The 20,893-nt window shown below is 45.1% G+C and overlaps 1 protein-coding gene across 1 annotated transcript in view; it reads left to right on the top strand.

Moving 5' to 3' along the window:
- Positions 1-2,386: 2,386 nt before the first annotated feature.
- p4ha2 (procollagen-proline, 2-oxoglutarate 4-dioxygenase (proline 4-hydroxylase), alpha polypeptide 2) overlaps positions 2,387-20,893 on the top strand; it is a 44,244-nt gene continuing 25,737 nt past the window's right edge. Inside the window, exons 1-4 of the mRNA XM_041893624.2 lie at positions 2,387-2,469; positions 18,268-18,364; positions 20,158-20,254; positions 20,450-20,601. Of these exons, the coding sequence (XP_041749558.1) occupies positions 18,286-18,364; positions 20,158-20,254; positions 20,450-20,601 (328 nt within the window). The 5' untranslated portion in view covers positions 2,387-2,469; positions 18,268-18,285. The remainder of the gene's footprint in view (positions 2,470-18,267; positions 18,365-20,157; positions 20,255-20,449; positions 20,602-20,893) is intronic.

Below are 20,893 nucleotides of genomic sequence, written 5' to 3'. Positions count from 1 at the left end.
AAAAAGAAGGATCAACACTGCAAATATTGACTCTTTGCATAAACTTAATGTAATTGTCAATAAAAGCCTTTGACACTTATGGAATGCTTGTAATTATACTTCAGTATACCATAGTAACATCTGACAAAAATATCTCATAACACTGAAGCAGCAAACTTTGTGAAGACCAATACTTGTGTCATTCTCAAAACTACAGTCGTGGTCAAAAGTTAATGTTTTTGTTGTTGTTGTTGTATTTTACCCCCTTTTTCGATCGCTGCAACTCCCCAACGGGCTCGGGAGGCGAAGGTTGAATCATGCGTCTTCCGAAACATGACCCACCAAACCACGCTTCTTAACACCCACCCGCACCAATGTGTCGGAGGAAACACCGTTCAACTGACGACCGAGGTCAGCCTGCAGGCGCCCGGCCCACCACAATTAGTCGCTAGAGTCGATGAGACAAGTAAATCCCCCCCAGCCAACCCTCCCTTACCCGGACGACGCTGGGCCAATTGTGCACCGCCCTATGGGACTCACGATCACTGCCGGTTGTGACACAGCCTGGGATCGAACCCAGGTCTGTAGTGACGCCTCTAGCACTGCGATGCAGTGCCTTAGACCGCTGTGCCACACATAATGTAGTTAATTAATTAAGTAAACATATATGCGTAGGGCTATTGCTCAAATTAGTGAATGATTACAGGTTCTTGTAATAAATATAAACATATAGACCTACTATTTACTAATGTATAAGGCCTAATGTCAATATAGTGAGTTTGCAAACAGTCTACTAGTTTGTAAGCAGTTTATAGTTAGGCAGATTATATGCAACAGCGTTGCATTTTCCTTTATGGTTTTCATTCAACATTGATCAATAGACTTGTGGCTTGTAGGCATACAGGCTGTGGCTGCATGCACAAAACTGACCTCACAATCGGAATCAGTTCATTACTGAGTGGTCAGCAATTAATCATGAATAACCAAATGACTTAAAAGACTGCCACTTTATAGGGCTACAATGCAAACTAGGTAGGTTGAAACAGGAGTTCTGGTGGAATGTTTGAGTTTCCAGAATGATGTAGAACTTTACTGCCATAGAAGAACAAAAAACTGGACTGTGTAAACGTGCAGATGGGCATGTGTTATATTACCGTAATTACCTTCAGTCCAGACGGCAGTATACATTTTGGTTGCATCTGTAGCCTAGTCTATATCCTAACATGTATTTTCTCTTCCAAGACGTGTCCAACGGCTCGAATCAGCTCATTATTTACATAACATTCCAGTTTAGCTGGCTTCGGAAATGTGCAGGCAAGTAGCCTACAATAAGGAATGTGGACCATTCCACAGGTGGTGTCATTTTGTGCACTAGGTAGGCTATCTTTTTATAACGTATAACTTTGGTAATAAGGACCTTCCTACCATTAAGTGCGCCATGGTATTCACAGCCCTTCTATTATGGTTTGGCATCAGTAGCCAACTATACGAGGCAGATTTAATGCAACGACCACCGGTGGGGCTGAAGGGGTCCCAGAATAAAATGCGCATGTTGTAGGAGGTCTTTGACCACTGCGGATGAGAGGAGGTTCTGTACGTGGCAGGGAAAAAAATCTCTGCTAGTCACGTTACCGTTCTCCTTGGCAGCAGGATATTAAACTAGCAGCACGATCGCGGATTATAAAAAATATAATACAAAATAAGAGTCCCCCTGCAAAGACATGCTAAACTTTGGAATATATATATAAAAAACTGCACTCTAGTGTAGTACAACTGTTTTTCACAGCAATGCAAACACCTTTGAAAAAATAAAAGGATAAATTGACGTATTTCATTTTTTATATTGTATTATTTATACCAGCATTTCTTTTCAACATTTACACAAATACTGGTATGTTGAAAGCTATTGTATAGTCTATATTTAAAGAAATACACTTGTAATAAAATACAAATATATGTTATTTGAATTACTCAATAGAGTCTGCAAAACTTAAATGGGTCTCTTGTGCTGGGCAATGGGTTTAATACAGAGTACTGGTGACTCCTTACTCCACCCACTATGGGATGTTTATTGGCTTGTAAAGAGAAACCTTTCTACCTGTCTCAGCTAAAGTACGGTGGGAAATACTAAGTAGGGTCTCTACTAACCAAATGTGGTAGGGGGCCTGTGTCATACAAACCCAGCAGCACTTCGTTCTCCACCCCCTCCATATCCCCCAATGCAATACACTGTAATAGACTGTGGCCATAATTAAAATGTATTAAAATGGATTATAATTCAATATCATCTGAATTAGTTATCCACATTGCAATGTTTTGAAATGCGACCTTTATTTTTGAACGTTTTCTCATTACCATACAAAAGCGACGTCATCGTTTGTGCTGCTGGCAGAATACTAGTGCTAATCACTTACCCCGGGCGGTCTTGAATAGATGTTCTCATGCCGTTAAAGGTGTAGGATAGTCTTACAATTACAAGGGAAAGAAAAGGTAAGATTTCATATACATTTTAATGTTCCAGATCCATACTGTCATGATATCTTCCTTGATATAATATGTAATATGCACACAGAGGCGCGCATCATGTTATTCCTTTAACATGCTGTGTATGGTTGTCAATAACAACTGCCCCGTTTTATGGGACATTCTTGATGCTAAACCTGAGATTAATTATTTAATGAAATCGTGAACAGCTCGTTTTTGCGCATTCGTTAGCTTTACGTGCCTTGTTGGCAACTGTAGCATTATGCAGCAACAATGTAACATAACTTTCAGAGAAAGTTTTGAAAGTTTTGAACGTTTTAGCCAATATTACAGAATGCCATTATAACTTCAGGTTATTGGTATTTATAACACAACATATGCATTCACCTTTCTCTCAACATAAAACATATATATATATATATATATATATATATATATATATATATATACATACATTTCAAAGCAACTTACATTCACGAGACCCAGAAGTGTTCCAATGACGGGGATTTCTAGAAAAGTCGGTGTCTTGGCTGACGTCACTGGCATTGTAACTGCGTGAAGTAGCAAGAAGATGTGATTTCCAGACGTAGAGACAGCCGGTCTGGGTTATTTCTGTCCTTATGCTGGTGTGGGGTATTGGATACTTTACTTTGATCCGTGAATCACATATACACGTATCTAATTGATCAGTTTAACAGGGAAACAATAGAAAGATCCACAATAGTCTAAGTAGCCTAGTTATAACAGTACTACAGTGAATATTTGATATTGTCCTAAGTGGAACCCCTTACTTTTAGTACACTTGTTGATCATCTTTGTGCAATCTGGCTGCAGGTATGGCAAGCAGCCATGCAGGTTACAGAACTGAGAAAACTAAGAAGCAAGCATCCCAAAACAACCAGTTTGAGTTTGTATACACATTTTCAGACTGAATTGAACCCTCTCTGCACTGTAATCCATCGGACTCAGTAAAGTCATCATTAACATGATTTACTCCTATATAGGCCTACTGTCAGAGAAAACTGCTCAAATAAGAGGAAGGAACAAAGTCATAATTCCCCAGAAACAAATTCGATTTCATTGAGGGAAGAAACTTGCGAGGGACATTTCTCATCTGCAATGTCATTATCTGTGTACAGAGACTCTACTCTACTACAATGTAGGTTTATATCTCAATATTCTGTTTAGATAACAGCATTACTTGTGGGAGCGTGTGAGTGTGCGTGTGTGAGTGTGTGTGCGCGTGCGTACTTGTGTGTGTGTGTGTGTGTGGTGTAACTGTTTGTGAATGTGACTGCAATACAACACTGGACATGTCTTTCAAGGAAATGAATTATTTGAGCCCATATGTGTACACAATCAGGAGGGAGCTTGGTGCTAGATCAAATGTGTGTAATGAGTGCCTGCACTGCTTGAGTCAAACTGTATAAACAGATATCCAGAGGAATGCCTAAATAGAGGTGAGCTAGCAGTGACATCATGAGGCTGGATGCTGGACAGTGTTGCTATGTCCTTGATTGGATGCTTTACAGTTCATTGTGGAGCTCACGTCAAAGGTTGCTCAGGCTGACAAAAAACAACAGTTACAGTAAGACCTGGACTGTATTGAGGATCTTGGTCACTTAGCCCTGACCTTGTGTCAACTCTGGGCCCTTATCAAACTTACTGGATCTCAGCTCATCATACATACTGGAGAGGTCACTCACTAGCCAATGTGCTCATTGCTCACTGCTCTGGAATGGTTCAGAGCTCTGTTCTCGGACACATCTCCTCTTTTAAACTCAAGTAACACCTAGAAAACATTTTTGACCAGTGTGCTGCAGAGATGGAAGGGAGTGAGCGGGCTGGCCTCCTGAGCAATGTTCTCTCTAAGCTGCGCGGGGGCGCGCAGGTCCCTGTGGACTGCCGCCCAGAATAATTATCAGCCCGTGCAGAGAAGCACAACATTTAACTTCACTCAACTTTCTAGAGTGACGGCCAGTCTGTAAGCCGGAAAAGGGTCCACTCCCGTCAAGCGGATCAACCGAATGTCAAAAGACTGATATTCAAAGGAGACGAGCCCCGCTTGACCGAGGCTCCTCATGTCAAGTGCAGAAGTTTTCACCATTAGTTAACACTATCAAAGTTTCCCTTTACTGGGGGAATTGTGATCGAATCAACGCAATATTAGCCACTTTCAATGCAACGTACCAAAACAACTATGCGAGACTTAGTATGCAAAACTAACTATGCAAGAGATTTTGTTAGAGGCACAACGCATCGGAGTAGGATTCTATTGCATTGACAGGCACGACTCAGGCCTGTACTCAACACAGACCGGTGCGCCATAACCAATTAGAGCTGCAGTAGGCCTATATGCAAATAGACCATTGCCATATATGGATCTGTGCCTTTCACTTTCAACTGGACTGTGTTAACAGCTTGAGCTGTCGTGAGTAGATGCGCTTGTTTTGAGATCAAAGCGAGAGCTGCATGAAGCCATGTGTGCACATTTGTTCATATCCTTTGCTAGTTTGTGAGTTATTAGCCCAGTTATAGATCATTTGTGGTCAGCAATGGGGGAGTGGTTGCTTCTTAGAAGAGCACAAAAAGTGTACATTTCTTTGAAAAGCAAGTAGGGTAAAGAGCTTTCTTTTTTGTCTTTAAGGGGCAGTGTTGTATTTTGAGACAGGCTTGAATAAGCTAAGTAGCCAATTGGCAGGCTAGCATAATTTGTCTGATTCTCTGTAATAATGGCATGAGAATAATAATGCATTTTATTTTGTGAAGAGGTTTCTTGCATCAAACAATATAACAACATTTTCAGTCACCTCCTTGTCTGAAGGACAAGTGGATAAACAGGTTAATGTCAAGCCCTGCATGTTTTTTTCAGTCTCATGGAATGTAGACCTACATTGAACACCACATGTTGGCTGCTGCTTTAGGCTGAATGATAGAACAGCTATTTCCATGTTATGGGATGCATTTTCTCCATTGTTTTTGATGGTAGGCCACTCTGGTAGGTCTACATTATCATCACCCACACAGTAGCCTACTTGACCACTGTCTGAAACTGTAACTTAAAGCGGGTACAGCCTCAGTGTTCACAGTAAATGCACGCTGGAAGTTGCACAGAATTTTCACAACGTTGAAGTTTGCGCTCAGCAGACCTGAAATTTGCTCAGCGCCCAATTGTTTTAAAGGGAACATTGCTCCTGAGGTGAAAGGTGTTGTGGGATGTATGTTCTAGCAGTGTGTTGTGAGGAATGAGTTAACATTAGGATATGACAGATATCTGGAAAGGTAAAGTCTTAGGTTTGGGTGGGTTGTCTCAGCATGTTCTCAGCCTGGGGAGGGTGTGTGTGTGTTTAAGAGAATTAGAGAATATCTATTTTTACAAAACAACAGTTTCACTGCGAGTTCATCCTAGCCTCTGGTCAATGTTAAGCAAAAATAAATAAAATATACAGTCAGTAGCTAGATTGGTATATAAACTAGAGCCCTACCGATATGTTTTTTTGGGGTCCGATACCGATTCCGATTTTTTGGGGGGACAAAACTTACCCATACCGATATACAGTGCCTTCAGAAAGTATTCAGACCCCTTGACTTTTTCCACATTTTGTTACGTTACAGCCTTATTCTAAAATGTCCACAAAAGTATATATAATCTCATCAATCTACACACAATACCCCATAATGACAAAACAAAAACAGGTTTTTAGAAATTTTGGCTAATTTATAAAAAAACTGAAATAACACATTTACACTACCAGTCAAAGGTTTGGACAAACCAACTCATTCAAGGGTTTTTCTTTATTTGTAAAAATGTTTACATTGTAGAATGATAGTGAAGACATCAAAACTATGAAATAACACATATGGAATCATATAGTAACCAAAAAAGTGTTCAACAAATCAAAATATATTTTATAATTGAGATTCTTCAAATAGCCACCCTTTGCCTTGATGACAGCATTGCACACTCATGGCATTCTCTCAACCAGCTTCATGAGGTAGTCACCTGGAATGCATTTCAATTAACAGGTGTGCCTTGTTAAAAGTTAATTTGTGGAAATTGTGGAATTTCTTTCCTTCTTAATGCATTTGAGCCAATCAGTTGTGTTGTGACAAGGTAGGGGGGGTATACAGAAGATAGCCCTATTTGGTAAAAGACCAAGTCCATATTATGGCAAGAACAGCTCAAATAAGCAAAGAGAAACGACAGTCCATCATTACTTTAAGACATGAAGGTCAGTCAACACGGAACATTTCAATAACTTTGAAAGTTTCTTCAAGTGCAGTCGCAAAAACCATCAAGCGTTATGATGAAACTGGCTCTCATGAGGATAAGTTCATTAGAGTTACCAGCCTCAGAAATTGCAGCCCAAATAAATGCTTCACGGAGTTCAAGTAACAGACACATCTCAACATCAACTGTTCAGAGGGGACTGTGTGAATCAGGCCTTCATGGTCGAATTGCTGCAAAGAAACCACTACTAAAGGACACCAAAAATAAGAAGATACCTGCTTGGGCCAAGAAACACGAGCAATGGACATTAGTCCAGTAGAAATATGTCCTTTGGTCTGGAGTACAAATTTGAGAATTTTGGTTCAAGCCGCCGTGTCGTTGTGAGAAGCGGTGTGGGTGAACGGATGATCTCTACATGTGTAGTTCCCACCGTAAAGCATGGAGGAGGTGGTGTTATGGTGTGGGGGTGCTTTGCTGGTGACACTGTCTGTGATTTATTTAGAATTCAAGGCACACTTAACCAGCATGGCTACCACAGCATTCTGCAGTGATACGCCATCCCATCTGGTTTGGGCTTAGTGGGACAATCATTTGTTTTTCAACAGGACAATGACCCAACACACCTCCAGGCTGTGTAAGGGCTATTTGACCAAGAAGGAGAGTGATGGAGTGCTGCATCAGATGGCCTGGCCGCCACAATCCCCCGACCTCAACCCAATTGAGATGGTTTGGGATGAGTTAAACAATTTCAAGGCAACGCTACCAAATACTAATTGAGTGTATGTAAATGTCTGACCCACTGGGAATGTGATGAAAGAAATAAAAGCTGAAATAAATCATTCTCTCTACTATTATTCTGACATTTCACATTCTTAAAATAAAGTGGTGATCCTAACTGTCCTAAGACAGGGAATTTTTACTAGGATTAAATGTCAGGAATTGTGAAAAACTGAGTTTAAATGTATTTGGCTAAGGTGTATGTAAACTTCTGACTTCAACTGTATGTAAATAAGGTATTTCTGTTTTTTATATTTGTAATTCATTTGCAAAAAATCTAAAAACCTGTTTTCGCTTTGTCATTATGGGGTATTGTGTGTAGATTGCTGAAGAAAATTTTAGAATAAGGCTGTAACGTAACAAAATATGGAAAAAGTCAAGGTGTCTGAATACTCTCCGAAGGCACTGTATACTGTTTTACGCCGGGGAAATGAAAAAGTGTAATTTTTCTGCACTGAATTCTCATAAATTGCCATCCAAAACAGCAATTGTCAAAAAAAAATGCTTCAAATGTTGATTTCTTACATTGTGAAATGAATGACACATAATGAGAATGTCTGTAAGTGTTCAGATAAGCATGAGATTCCCTTCTTTATCCTATTTATCCAATATCAGTTATTGTTGGAATTATCTTCCGATACCGATAGCTGTAAAAGGCCAATATCAGCTGATAATACCGGTGAACCGATATATCGGTCGGGCTCTAATATAAACCTGTTTGTATTAGTGCAAAACTTACTGTAGTATTGTCACTTTTATCAGTACACCCACAAAGATAAAGATAGTGTATTGTTTTCCATATTGGACCCCTTTCCTCACTAATTGGAGTTGTGAAATAGAGATTTCCCCTATTGGGAATCTGACTGGCCCTAGACAACCATTGCTTGTACAAGCCAGATGCTCTTCCATGGAACTTATTTCAGCTGAGATCCAGCAGCAGAACATGCCCCAGATGGAGGAGATTAAGTAAGATGAGTAAACTTTTCCTGTTTTCTCAGTCAGAAACTTTTACTATGCTTTCCAGGATAAGCTCCTACTGCACACATTGTCCTCTATGTCCTTTCTACAAGAGTAGCAATACCAATGGTCAGAACTGCAGGACTACACATTTTGCCATGAGGGTGAGAGAACATTTTGCAGTTTTAAAGCTGATTTCCTACAATTCTACACATATTGCCATTGCTTATGATGTGTTCATATGCTATCTGGGTCGACCCCAACCTGGAGGTCGGGGCCCGGGGCGCGTGCCCTGCGTGCCTGTTCGGTAATACAGAACTTTACCCACTAGTTTGGGTGTTTTTTGCTAAATAACATTTAGCAATTGTCAAGGCGTGTGTAGGTGTAGTGTAGGAAATGAAATGCAGGACGCCGACGGTAGGTTCCAAATGCTGTATTTCTGGCCCAACACAGGCAACGGGACAACTAAGCCCAACAGCTAAACTACGCACAAGGCGAAAAGGCAAATGCGCACAAACAGGTGCGACAAACGAAGTGGTGCACGAACAAGTGCAACTGTGCTCCAGCGCAGTGGAGAAAATATGCTCAACCGAGCAAAACACAACACTGACGAAAAACAATCATACACAACACATGACAAACACAACGAGAAACTTATAGGACACTAAAACAGAAACAGAAACAGGTGTGACACAAACAGACAAAAGCAAACGAACATGAAACATCTATCGGTGGCAGCTAGAATTCCGGAGACGACGAGCGCCGAAGCCTGCCCGAACAAGGAGGAGAGGCAGCCTCGGCCGAAACCGTGACAGTGCCCCCCCCTTGACGCGCGGCTCCCGACGCGCGCCGACTCCGGCCTCGGGGACGGCCAGGGGGACGCGGCGCAGGGCGCGTCGGATGCCTCCGATGGAACTCCGTCAGGAGCGACGGGTCCAACACGTCTCTCCTCGGCACCCAGCACCGCTCCTCCGGACCGTACCCCTCCCACTCCACTAGATACTGGAGACCCCCATCCGACGTCTCGAATCCAAGATGGATCTCACGGAGTACGCCGGTGCCCCTCGATGTCCAACGGGGGCGGAGGAGTCTCCAAGATCTCATCTTCTTGGAGTGGGCCCGCTACCACCGGCCTGAGAAGGGGACACATGGAACGAGGGGTTAATACACTTATACTCCACAGGAAGCTGTAATCTATAACAAACCTCGTTCAACCTCCTCAGGACTTTAAATGGCCCTACAAACCGCCGACCCAGTTTCCGACAGGGCAGGCGGAGGGGCAGGTTTCTGGTAGAGAGCCAGACTCGATCACCAGGTGCGTACACCGGTGCCTCACTGCGGTGGAGATCAGCGCTCGCCTTCTGACGTCGGAGGGCCCGCTGCAGGTGGACGTGTGCAGCGTTCCAAGTCTCCTCCGAGCGCCGCGCCCACTCATCCACCGCAGGAGCCTCGATCTGGCTCTGCTGCCAGGGTGCCAGAACCGGCTGGTAACCTAACACACATTGAAATGGGGTTAGGTTCGTGGAGGAATGGCGTAGGGAATTCTGGGCCATCTCGGCCCAGGGAACGTACCTTGACCACTCCTCCGGCCGGTCCTGGCAGTATGTTCTGAGAAACCTACCCACATCCTGGTTTACGCGTTCCACCTGCCCATTACTCTCCGGGTGGTAGCCCGAGGTGAGGCTCACCGAGACCCCCAACCGCTCCATAAACGCTCTCCAGACCCTGGAGGTGAATTGGGGACCCCGATCAGCCACAATGTCCTCGGGCACCCCGTAGTGCCGGAACACATGGGTAAACAGTGCCTCGGCAGTTTGCAGGGCCGTAGGGAAGACCCGGCATGGGGAGCAAACGACAGGCCTTAGAGAACCGGTCCACAACGACCAGGATGGTGGTATTCCCTTGGGAGAGGGGAAGGTCTGTTATAAAGTCCACTGAGAGGTGGGACCATGGCCGTTGTGGAACGGGCAGGGGTAGCAACTTACCCCTAGGTAAATGTCTAGGCGCCTTACACTGGGCGCACACCAAGCAGGAGGAAACATAAACCCTCACATCCCTAGCCAACGTGGGCCACCAGTACTTGGCACTAAGACAGTGCACTGTCCGGCCGATACCCGGATGTCCAGAGGAGGGTGACGTGTGAGCCCAATAGATCAATCGATCCCGAACCTCGAGCGGAACGTACTTCCGACCCTCCGGGCACTGTGATGGACTAGGGTCGGTGCGTAACGCCCGCTCGAGTTCAGCATCGACCTCCCACACTACCGGGCGCCACCAGACACGACGCAGGCAGTATGGGAGTGGGCTCCACGGACCTCTCCTCCGCGTCATACCGCCGAGACAGCGCATCTGCCTTGCCATTCTGTGACCCAGGGATGTACGTGATCTTAAACGTAAACCTGGTCAAGAACATACTCCATCTTGCCTGGCGAGGGTTCAGCCTCCTCGCCGCCCGGATGTACTCCAGGTTACGGTGGTCCGTCAAAATGAGGAAAGGGTGTTGAGCCCCCTCAAGCCAGTGCCTCCACACCTTTAGAGCCTGTACCACGGCTAACAGCTCCCTGTCCCCTACGTCATAGTTCCGCTCCGCCGGACTGAGCTTCTTAGAGTAAAAGCACAGGGGCGGAGTTTAGGTGGCGCGCCAGATCGTTGTGAAAGCACGGCTCCTAAACCGGCCTCCGACGCGTCCACCTCTACTTGGAACGGCAAAGAGGGATCCGGGTGCGCCAGCACCGGGGCCGAGGTAAACAGGTCCTTCAGCCTCCCAAACGCCCTGTCCGCCTCGGCCGACCACTGCAGACGCACCGGACCCCCCTTCAACAGAGACGTGATGGGAGCTGCCACCTGTCCAAAACCCCGGATAAACCTCCTGTAGTAATTTGCAAACCCCAAGAACTGCTGCACCTCCTTCACAGTGGTTGGTGTTTGCCAATTACGCACGGCCGACGCTCGATCTACCTCCATCCTCACCCCTGACGCAGACAACTGATAACCCAAAAAGGAGACCGACTCCTGGAAAAACAGACACTTCTCTGCCTTCACATACAGGTCGTGCTCCACCAGCCTCCGCAACACCTTGCGCACCAGGGCTACATGCTCGACACGGGTAGGTGAGTACACGAGAATGTCATCAATGTACACCACCACCCACTGCCCCTGCATGTCCCTGAAGATCTCATCCACAAATGATTGGAAAACTGATGGAGCGTTCATCAACCCGTATGGCATGACCAGATACTCGTAATGGCCCGAGGTGGTACTAAAGGCTGTTTTCCATTCATCGTTCTCCCTGATGCGCACCAAGTTGTACGCGCTCCTGAGATCTAGTTTCGTGAAGAAACGCGCCCCATGCAACGACTCAGTCATGGTCGCAATCAGCGGGAGTGGATAACTATACTTCACCGTAATCTGATTGAGACCACGGTAGTCGATGCATGGGCGCAAACCACCATCCTTTTTCTTCACGAAAAAAGAAACTCGAGGACGCGGGGAAGTGGACGGCCGTATGTATCCTTGTCTCAGTGATTCGTCTATGTAAATCTCCATAGCTTTCTTCTCCTCCTGAGACAGAGGATACACATGGCTCCGTGGGAGCGCAGCTCCTGCCTGGAGGTTTATCGCACAATCCCCCTGCCTATGGGGTGGCAACCGCGTCGCCCTCGCCTTACTAAACGCAATAGCCAAATCCCCATACTCAGGTGGAATGTGCAATGCGGGCACCTGGTTTGGACTCTCCACCGAGGTAGCCCCTACGGAAACGCCCAAACATCTACCCACACACTGAGCAGACCACTCCATCAGAGCCCTCTCCTGCCACGAAATCACTGGGTTATGGGTACTCAACCAGGGCATGCCCAGCACCACCGGATACGCAGGAGAGTCAATCAGGAACAGCTGAATCATCTCCTGATGATCCCCCCTGCGCACACATCCTAAGTGGCGCCGTGACCTCCCTGATCAAGCCCGTACCCAACGGACGACTATCTAGGGCGTGAACGGGAAAAGGAACATCAACAGGAATGAGGGGAATCCCTAACGCTAAACAAAACTTTTGATCAATAAAATTCCCAGCTGCGCCTGAATCTACCAGCGCCTTATGCTGGGCATGAGGTGCTACCTGTGGAAAACATACAGGCATACAAAAATGGGCAACAGAGAGCTCTGGGTGAGTGGGGCGCCTACTCACCTGGAAGGAATCCCAGTGCGGGGCCTGTCGTCATCTCCCCTAGGAGGCCATCCCCAGCACCTAGCCGCGGTGTGTCCTCCCCGACCACAGTTGGTGCAGTGGATGGACCCCCTAGCCTGCCGACTCCTCCTCTCTCTAGCGCCAGCGCCCCCGAGCTCCATGGGACAAGGCTCGGAGGCGCTGGAGGGTGGAATGGACGGACCCTCCGCAAGACGTCCGCGGGTAGCCAGCAGGGTATCCAGCCTGATGGACATATCCACCAGCTGGTCGAAAGTGAGGCTGGTGTCCCTGCACGCCAGCTCCCGACGGACGTCCTCCCGTAGGCTGCATCGGTATAGATCGATGAGGGCCCGATCATTCCACCCTGCATCTGCCGCCAGAGTACGGAATTCGAGCGCGAATTCCTGGGCACTTCTCCTCCCCTGTCGGAGGAAGACCAGACGCTCCCCGCCGCTTTCCCCTCCGGGGATGGTCAAACACCGCCCTGAAGCGGCGGGAGAACTCGGTGTACGTGATGGTCGTGGCGTCGATCTTCCTCCACTCCGCGTTGGCCCACTCCAACGCTTTTCCCGGCCAGGCAGGAGATCAGGGCGGACACGCTCTCATGCCCTGAAGGTGCCGGGTGCACGGTGGCCAGGTATAGCTCTACCTGGAGCAGGAATCCCTGACACCCAGCCGCTGTCCCGTCGTAAGCCCTCGGGAGAGATAGTCGGACTCCTCGCGGTTCCGGCGCTGGAATGGGCGGGCTGGCCGATGGTGCTGGCAGGGCGGGCGGTGGTGGAGGCGAACCCCAGCCTCGGAGTGTGGTAATCACCTCCTGCAGGGCGTTCCCCATCTGCAGGAGTTGATCTTGCTGGTCCCGAACCTGGGCTTCCAGTCTTGTCTGGGCTGCTTCGGCTCCTGCTGATTCCATGGCTGGTGTATGATTCTGTCAAGGCGTGTGTAGGTGTAGTGTAGGAAATCAAATGCAGGACGCCGACGGTAGGTTCCAAATGCTGTATTTCTGGCCCAACACAGGCAACGGGACAACTAAGCCCAACAGCTAAACTACGCACAAGGCGAAAAGGCAAATGCGCACAAACAGGTGCGACAAACGAAGTGGTGCACCGAACAAGTGCAACTGTGCTCCAGCGCAGTGGAGAAAATATGCTCAACCGAGCAAAACACAACACTGACGAAAAACAATCATACACAACACATGACAAACACAACGAGAAACTTATAGGACACTAATTACGTAAAACAGAAACAGGTGTGACACAAACAGACAAAAGCAAACAAACATGAAACATCTATCGGTGGCAGCTAGAATTCCGGAGACGACGAGCGCCGAAGCCTGCCCGAACAAGGAGGAGAGGCAGCCTCGGCCGAAACCGTGACAGCAATGGTATGCTCCTCTCCAACCAAATATCTGCATTTATCATGAATTAGTCAAATTCCACCATTTATTTGCCTTTTTGCATAAAAATTAATGCATTTATCATCAGTTATATTTGAAAAAGACTGCCACAGTCAGCTACATAGGTAGTGTTTTAGCTAGAAGCCATCTCTGCTCCTCCTCCTCTCCCTCTGCTCACAACATCACAAAATTGTTGTTGGACTCATCATTTTGATAAAAACTATGGTTTGCAAAATGATGGCATATACTGTACATATAAATCTATCAATTCTGCCCTCCTCTTTCAGTGTTTCACTTTCAAAAGTATAGCATAGTAATAAACAATTTGAAGCATAATGTAGGACTAGTCACAAATATTTAAGAATTTTACATCCGTTGTCATAATCTTGACACAAACAGTTATTGATTAAGCTAGTTTTATCCCTCTCCAGAGAGCACCTTTAGCATGCTTCAAATTCATGAGCTCTGTTTGACAATTAGATATCACACTGTATTTTACCAGACGTTGTTGTTGGTGGTAATCCCAAATTAGAGCTGGATTAAGGAGAAGAAAGGGGTATAGTGGTCCAGACAGTGTGGAATGAGCTGTGCTTAATTAGACAAACTGGCAGTAAACTGTCATCCCTGAGGAATGATGTGGTGAAGCAGCCGGAGAGAGTTTAGAAACAGACACTCTGCACAATGCTGCTTCACACCATGTATAACCTCACTGTAAACTCTCTCTCTCTCTGAAGTATGTCATGTGTGTCTATGTCAACAGTATTTGGGGTTTTATACAGGAGAGAGAAAGTGGAAAATGTTGTTTTGTCTTTGGTCGAATGAGTATTTCTTTCAACCAAGTAATTCCTCTGTATTTGTGAGCCAGACAGGTTTTTGGGCTTCTTAACCATTAGGGAAGCAGATGAAGCAGCTGTCTAGTACACATTGCCTGTCCCCTAACCCCATGACCCCATGACCCCCTAACCCCATGACCCCATGAACCCATGATCCAGACACACTGTAGTTGGTAACCAGACCTTTTTTTCGTAGCTGTCTATTTACCACCACAAACTGATGCTGGCACTAAGACCGCACTCAATGAGCGTTATAAGGCCATAAGCAAACAGGAAAATGCTCATCCAGAGGCGGCAGTCGTAGTGGACGGGGACTATAATGCAGGGAAACTTAAATCCGTTTTACCTCATTTCTACCAGCATGTTAAATGTGCAACCAGAGAAAATAAAAACTCTAGACCACCTTTAGTCCACACACAGAGACGCGTACAAAGCTCTCCCTCGCCCTCCATTTGGCAAATCTGACCATAACTCTATCCTCCTGATTCCTGCTTACAAGCAAAAACTAAAGCAGGAAGCACCAGTGACTCGGTCAATAAAGAAGTGGTCAGATGACGCAGATGCTAAGCTACAGGACTGTTTTGCTTGCACAGACTGGAATATGTTCCGGGATTCTTCCGATGGCATTGAGTACACCACTTCAGTCACTGGCTTTATCAATAAGTGCATCGATGACGTCATCCCCACAGTGACTGTACGTACATACCCCAACCAGAAGCCATGGATTACAGGCAACATCCGCACTAAGCTAAAGGGTAGAGCTGCCGCTTTCAAGGAGCGGGACTCTAACCCGGACGCTTATAAGAAATCCCGACATGCCCTCAGATGAACCATCAAACAGGCAAAGCATCAATTCAGGACTGAGATTGAATCGTACTACACCTGCTCCGACGCTTGTCGATGTGGCAGGGCTTGCAAACTATTACAGAATACAAAGGGAAGCACAGCCGCAAGCTGCCCAGTGACACGAGCCTACCAGACAAGCTAAATTACTTCTATGCTCGCTTCGAGGCAAGCAACACTGAAGCATGCATGAGAGCATCAGCTGTTCCGGATGACTGTGTGATCACGCTCTCCGCAGGGGATGTGAGTAAGACCTTTAAACAGGTCAACATTCACAAGGCCGCAGAGCCAGACGGATTACCAGGACGTGTACTCCGAGCATGCGCTGACCAACTGGCAAGTGTCTTCACTGGCATTTTCAACCTGTCCCTGACTGAGTCTGTAATACCAACATGTTTCAAGCAGACCACCATAGTCCCTGTGCCCAAGAACACTAAGGTAACCTGCCTAAATGATTACTGACCCGTAGCACTCACGTCTGTAGCCATGAAGTGCTTTGAAAGGCTGATCATGGCTCACATCAACACCATTATCCCAGAAACCCTAGACCCACTCCAATTTGCATTCTGCCCCAACAGATCCACAGATGATGCAATCTCTATTGCACTCCACACTGCCCTTTCCCACCTGGACAAAAGGAACACCTGCGTGAGAATGCTATTCATTGACTACAGCTCAGCGTTCAACACCATAGTGCCCTCAAAGCTCATCACTAAGCTGTGGAATGCAGAGTTTGGTTTTCGCCAGACATAACGGGACCCATCTCGTCCAAAAAGTTGACTCAAGTTTGCCAAAAAGCACCTGGATGATCATCAAGACTCTTGGAAGAACGTTCTATGGACAGATGATTCAAAAGTATAACTTTTTGGACGACATGGTTCCAGTAATGTCTGGCGAAAACCAAACTCTGCATTCCACAATAAGAACATCATACCAAAGGTCAAGCATGGTGGTGGTGGTGTGATGGTTTGGGGATGCTTTGCTGCCTCAGGACCTGGACGACTTGCCTTAATAGAAGGAACCATGAATTCTGCTCTGTATCAGATAATTCTACAGGAGAATGTCAGACCATCCGTCTGTGAGCTGAAGCTGAAACGCAGCTGGGTCATGCAGCAAGACAATGATCCAAAACACACAATCAAGTCTACATGAAAATTGCTAAAAAGCAACAAATTGGAAGTTTTGGAATGGCCTAGTCAAAGTCCAGACCTAATCCCAATTGAGATGTTGTGGCAGGACTTGAAACGAGCAGTTCATGCTTGAAAACCCACACGTCACTGAGTAAAAACAGTTCTGCATGGAAGAGTGGGCCAAAATTCATACACAGCGACGTGAGAGACTGATCACCAACTACAGGAAGCATTTGGTTGGAGTCATTGCAGCTAAAATAAATGAAATAAATATGTAATTGTTGTGTTATTTGTTCACTTATGTTCCCTTTATCTAATATTAGGTTTTGGTTGAAGATCTGATAACATTCAGTATCACAAATATGCAAAAGTAGAGAAAATTAGAAAGGGGGCAAATACTTTTTCACAGCACTGTACATATTACCTCAATTACCTTGACTAACCTGTGCCCCCGCACATTGACTCTGTACCGGTACCCCCTGTATATAGCCTCGCTACTGTCATTTTACTGCTGCTCTTTAATAATTATTAAAAAATATATATATTTACTTAAATATTTTTTACTTAACTCTATTTTTCTTAAAACTGCATTGTTGGTTAAGGGCTTGTAAGTAAGCATTTCACTGTAAGGTCTACACCTGTTGTATTCGGCGCATGTGTTTTAGGAGGCGAGGAGAGCGGATGTGATGAGTCAAGGAAAATACTTTCAAGATTCACCCTATTAGTCATCCTTTCTCATCAGGCATGTGGCAGGCCAGCCCCATTGAAGGCCCTTGGTTTTGCATCCATTTTAGACTTAGATGACAAGCCGCCAGACAGCACAGGGCCTACCAAGTAACAACTGGCCAGTATTGGCTCACAGAATAGGAAAAGGCCTGTTGGAAACTGTAAACACACAGCATTATTGGATTATTGGATAATTTAAATGGTTAATTACAAAACAGATCATAAACATTTCTGGATTTAATTATTACTAAACGGGGGGTTTTCTTATTTTTCCACCATGGGAAAGGTGGGCGGAGCAAAGTGTCTTTGTGTGTCAAGGGATATAAAAGCTGTATGTATGTTTTTTGGCGCCAGAGCTCTCCATGATTAAAAATACAGATCATTCTTGCTGGTTGCGGACCTTTGTTTAATTCATGATTAAACCAGAGAATTTACACCCTCTGGGAATTATTCAGAGCATTAAGTTTGATTAATTAGAGATAGAAATTCTCGTGACAATTGCACAGACTACTTTTTAATAATGGAGACATTGCCAGTTAAACAATTTTTCCCATATTGCATCTCAGAAAGTATAGTAGCCTAATGTAATTTGTTGTGTGGAAAATGAAAAGGATATGCCTGATTGACTAACTGACTTGCCTTTCTTAATTGCCCCTGAGGGGATACATAACGTTGAATTGAATTGAATGACTGGCTGACGTGATTGGATGATGTCATTGCAGGTCTTGTCTACCAGTACAATGAGAAAATACCTGTCCCTCCTCTCCCTGGCTCTGGTCTGCTGCTGCAGCGTACAGGCTGAAGTCTTCACCTCTATAGGTAAGCCTATATGTACTGTATGCCTATACCATTACACCTCTGTAGTGTAGGCCTTTACCATTCAAAATATATAAGTATACCATTACTCTTATATGTATGACATCAGGGTGTTTTCTGCATAGAAAAGTATTGGGTGGGCTGCCTAAGTGTTTTTTATTCAGATCACCAAAGTCCAAACAATAAAATAAAATAATAATACAACTTTTTCAGTGTAAACTTAAACGACTAAACCCAGATATTGAGTATGCAGAAAAGATAATGGACCTATATAGTATTTAAATAAGATCATATTTGAGATCTAACAAACACCAAAATAAAAGCTAGACAGTCAGGGAGAATCTAAAATGACAAAAATGATGCATTCAGGAGTATTTTTGTCATGGCATGGGACCCACATTGATTTTGTTATAATGTTTGAGTCACTCAGATGGCATAAGACCACGACATAAGCCATGTCACATTTGTAGAATTGCAGGAAATTAGCTGTAAAACAGTTTTATTTCTCTCAGCCCCATGGAGTTTTTTTTTTTTTTGAATAGCATGAAATTAGCTTTTAAACAGCCACATTTTGTCTCTGCGGCCAAGAGGAGGGCCTCAAAAGTGCAACGTCAGCCACACCCACTGCCACGCCCCCGCCCACCACCTAAGCCCCATTTTGATTCAGAAAAAACCTGGACATCAGTCATCCTTAGTTCCTAATTCCTATCATATACTGAACAAAAATATAAATGCAACATGTCAAGTGTTGGTTCCATGTTTCATGAGCTTAAATAAAAGATCCCATAAAAGATCCCAATGAAGAAACGTAGTGGAACTGGCTTCAAGGTCCAGAGTTGAGTTTGACTACAGGCTATTGAATTGCTGCCTTTCCCAGCATGTTGATACATCTGTATTTGTTGTGTACAGTATGCTATTGAGAAGACAGAGCTTTACACCCCCAGCCTACAAGGTCTCTTTGTCTTAGAGTTGACAGACATTCTTTCTCTCACCCAACCTCCAGAGTGGTCAACAGCTTTTAAAAAATCTCTCGAGAACACATTTGCTAAGTCTCTGAACTCTCCTCACATCTGACCCGCATAAAAGCAGCATAAAAGCAATCAAAGGAAGGAAACACCTGCGTCAGACAAGGCTTAGGAGATTTTATATAATTTAAAGCAGCCTCATTAACAGATTTTCTCGGTACAGCACATATTAGTAACTAAGCAAGTAGCAGTTGTTCTTATTCAGTCCAATTTCTAAAATAACATTTTGAGCTTAATTGGCACCAGCAGACTGTATAATGTTAGTTGAAGTCATCCGTGTAATTTACTTTACTTTGCTTAGTTTGGCTGCCATTAGACTAAGATACAAATGTGTTGTGAAGCTGTTTCACTCTCCTTCTGGCAACCGCATCGAGCTCACTCCTAACTGTCCAGCGTTGCCATGGAATTGTTTTCTGCATACAGCGGCATCCCCGCCCCCTTACCTCAAAGACCCATGGGTATTTACAATGCTGTGTGGTTGGACACATAATACTATACAATCTCAGCAGAGGAGGCTACGTGTTGAGAGGTATTTTGCATTTTCACTTACTAAAGTCTGTGTACGAAACTGTTCAGAATATAGCTAAAATATTTCACAGACCATTAAACCGAAGCACTTTCCATGTCCACTTTCTCTCAGGAAATGATGATCATGGGAAATGACTCGACCTGGTTGCCTAACAGTTCTAACACAAAAGCTTCAGGATATTGAATGGGTCATCTTCAGTTTCAACTTCACAGAATTGCTTTTTTCCTTAAACCTTCTATTAGGTCAAATGACAGACCTGATATACACAGAGAAGGAGTTGGTTCAGTCCTTGAAAGAATACATCAAAGCAGAGGAGTCCAAACTAGATGCTGTGAAAAGGTGAACACTACAATCTGTAACCATAGAATCCTTTTAGCCTTTTTTTCAATGATGTTCCTTTGCCAGAATAAGCCTAACTGACAGAGATGGAATAGGCCAGTTTGAGAAATTATCAATAATCGCATTGTAGCACGATTAGAGATAATTTTCTACTGGACTGAACCTGACTCTTTCCCTCCATGTGCTGTGCTGTAGCTGGGCCAACAAGCTGGACGTGCTGACGCGTGCCTCCACCTCAGACCCAGAGGGCTACCTGGCCCACCCCGTCAACGCCTACAAGCTGATGAAGAGACTCAACACGGAGTGGTCCGAGCTGGAGAGCCTGGTGCTGCAGGACCCCTCAGACGGTACGATAGGGATGGAGGGAGGGAGAGGTTACAGCTTCTTCTTCTCTGTGTGGAGGCTTGTGGAGAAGGGGGTGTCGGGCCAATTGTGATCCATCATACTCCACCCCCACATCTGCAGAGTAGAGTGGAGCTGAGAGAGAACACTGGCTGTCATCTTTCATGTCCAGCTGTAACTGCATCTGTTTACATTGGTCACGTCTTCAGTGTGTGTGGGTGTGTGTGTGTGTGTGTTTGTCTGTTGTCTTGCCTATATGTTTGTCTTTGCATGCTGTATGCACAGCCATGCAGCTGT

The sequence above is a fragment of the Coregonus clupeaformis genome, chromosome 13 (genome assembly GCF_020615455.1).
Source record: "Coregonus clupeaformis isolate EN_2021a chromosome 13, ASM2061545v1, whole genome shotgun sequence".
Classification (NCBI taxonomy): Eukaryota; Metazoa; Chordata; class Actinopteri; order Salmoniformes; family Salmonidae; genus Coregonus; species Coregonus clupeaformis.
This window is presented reverse-complemented; position numbering and strand designations above follow the sequence as displayed.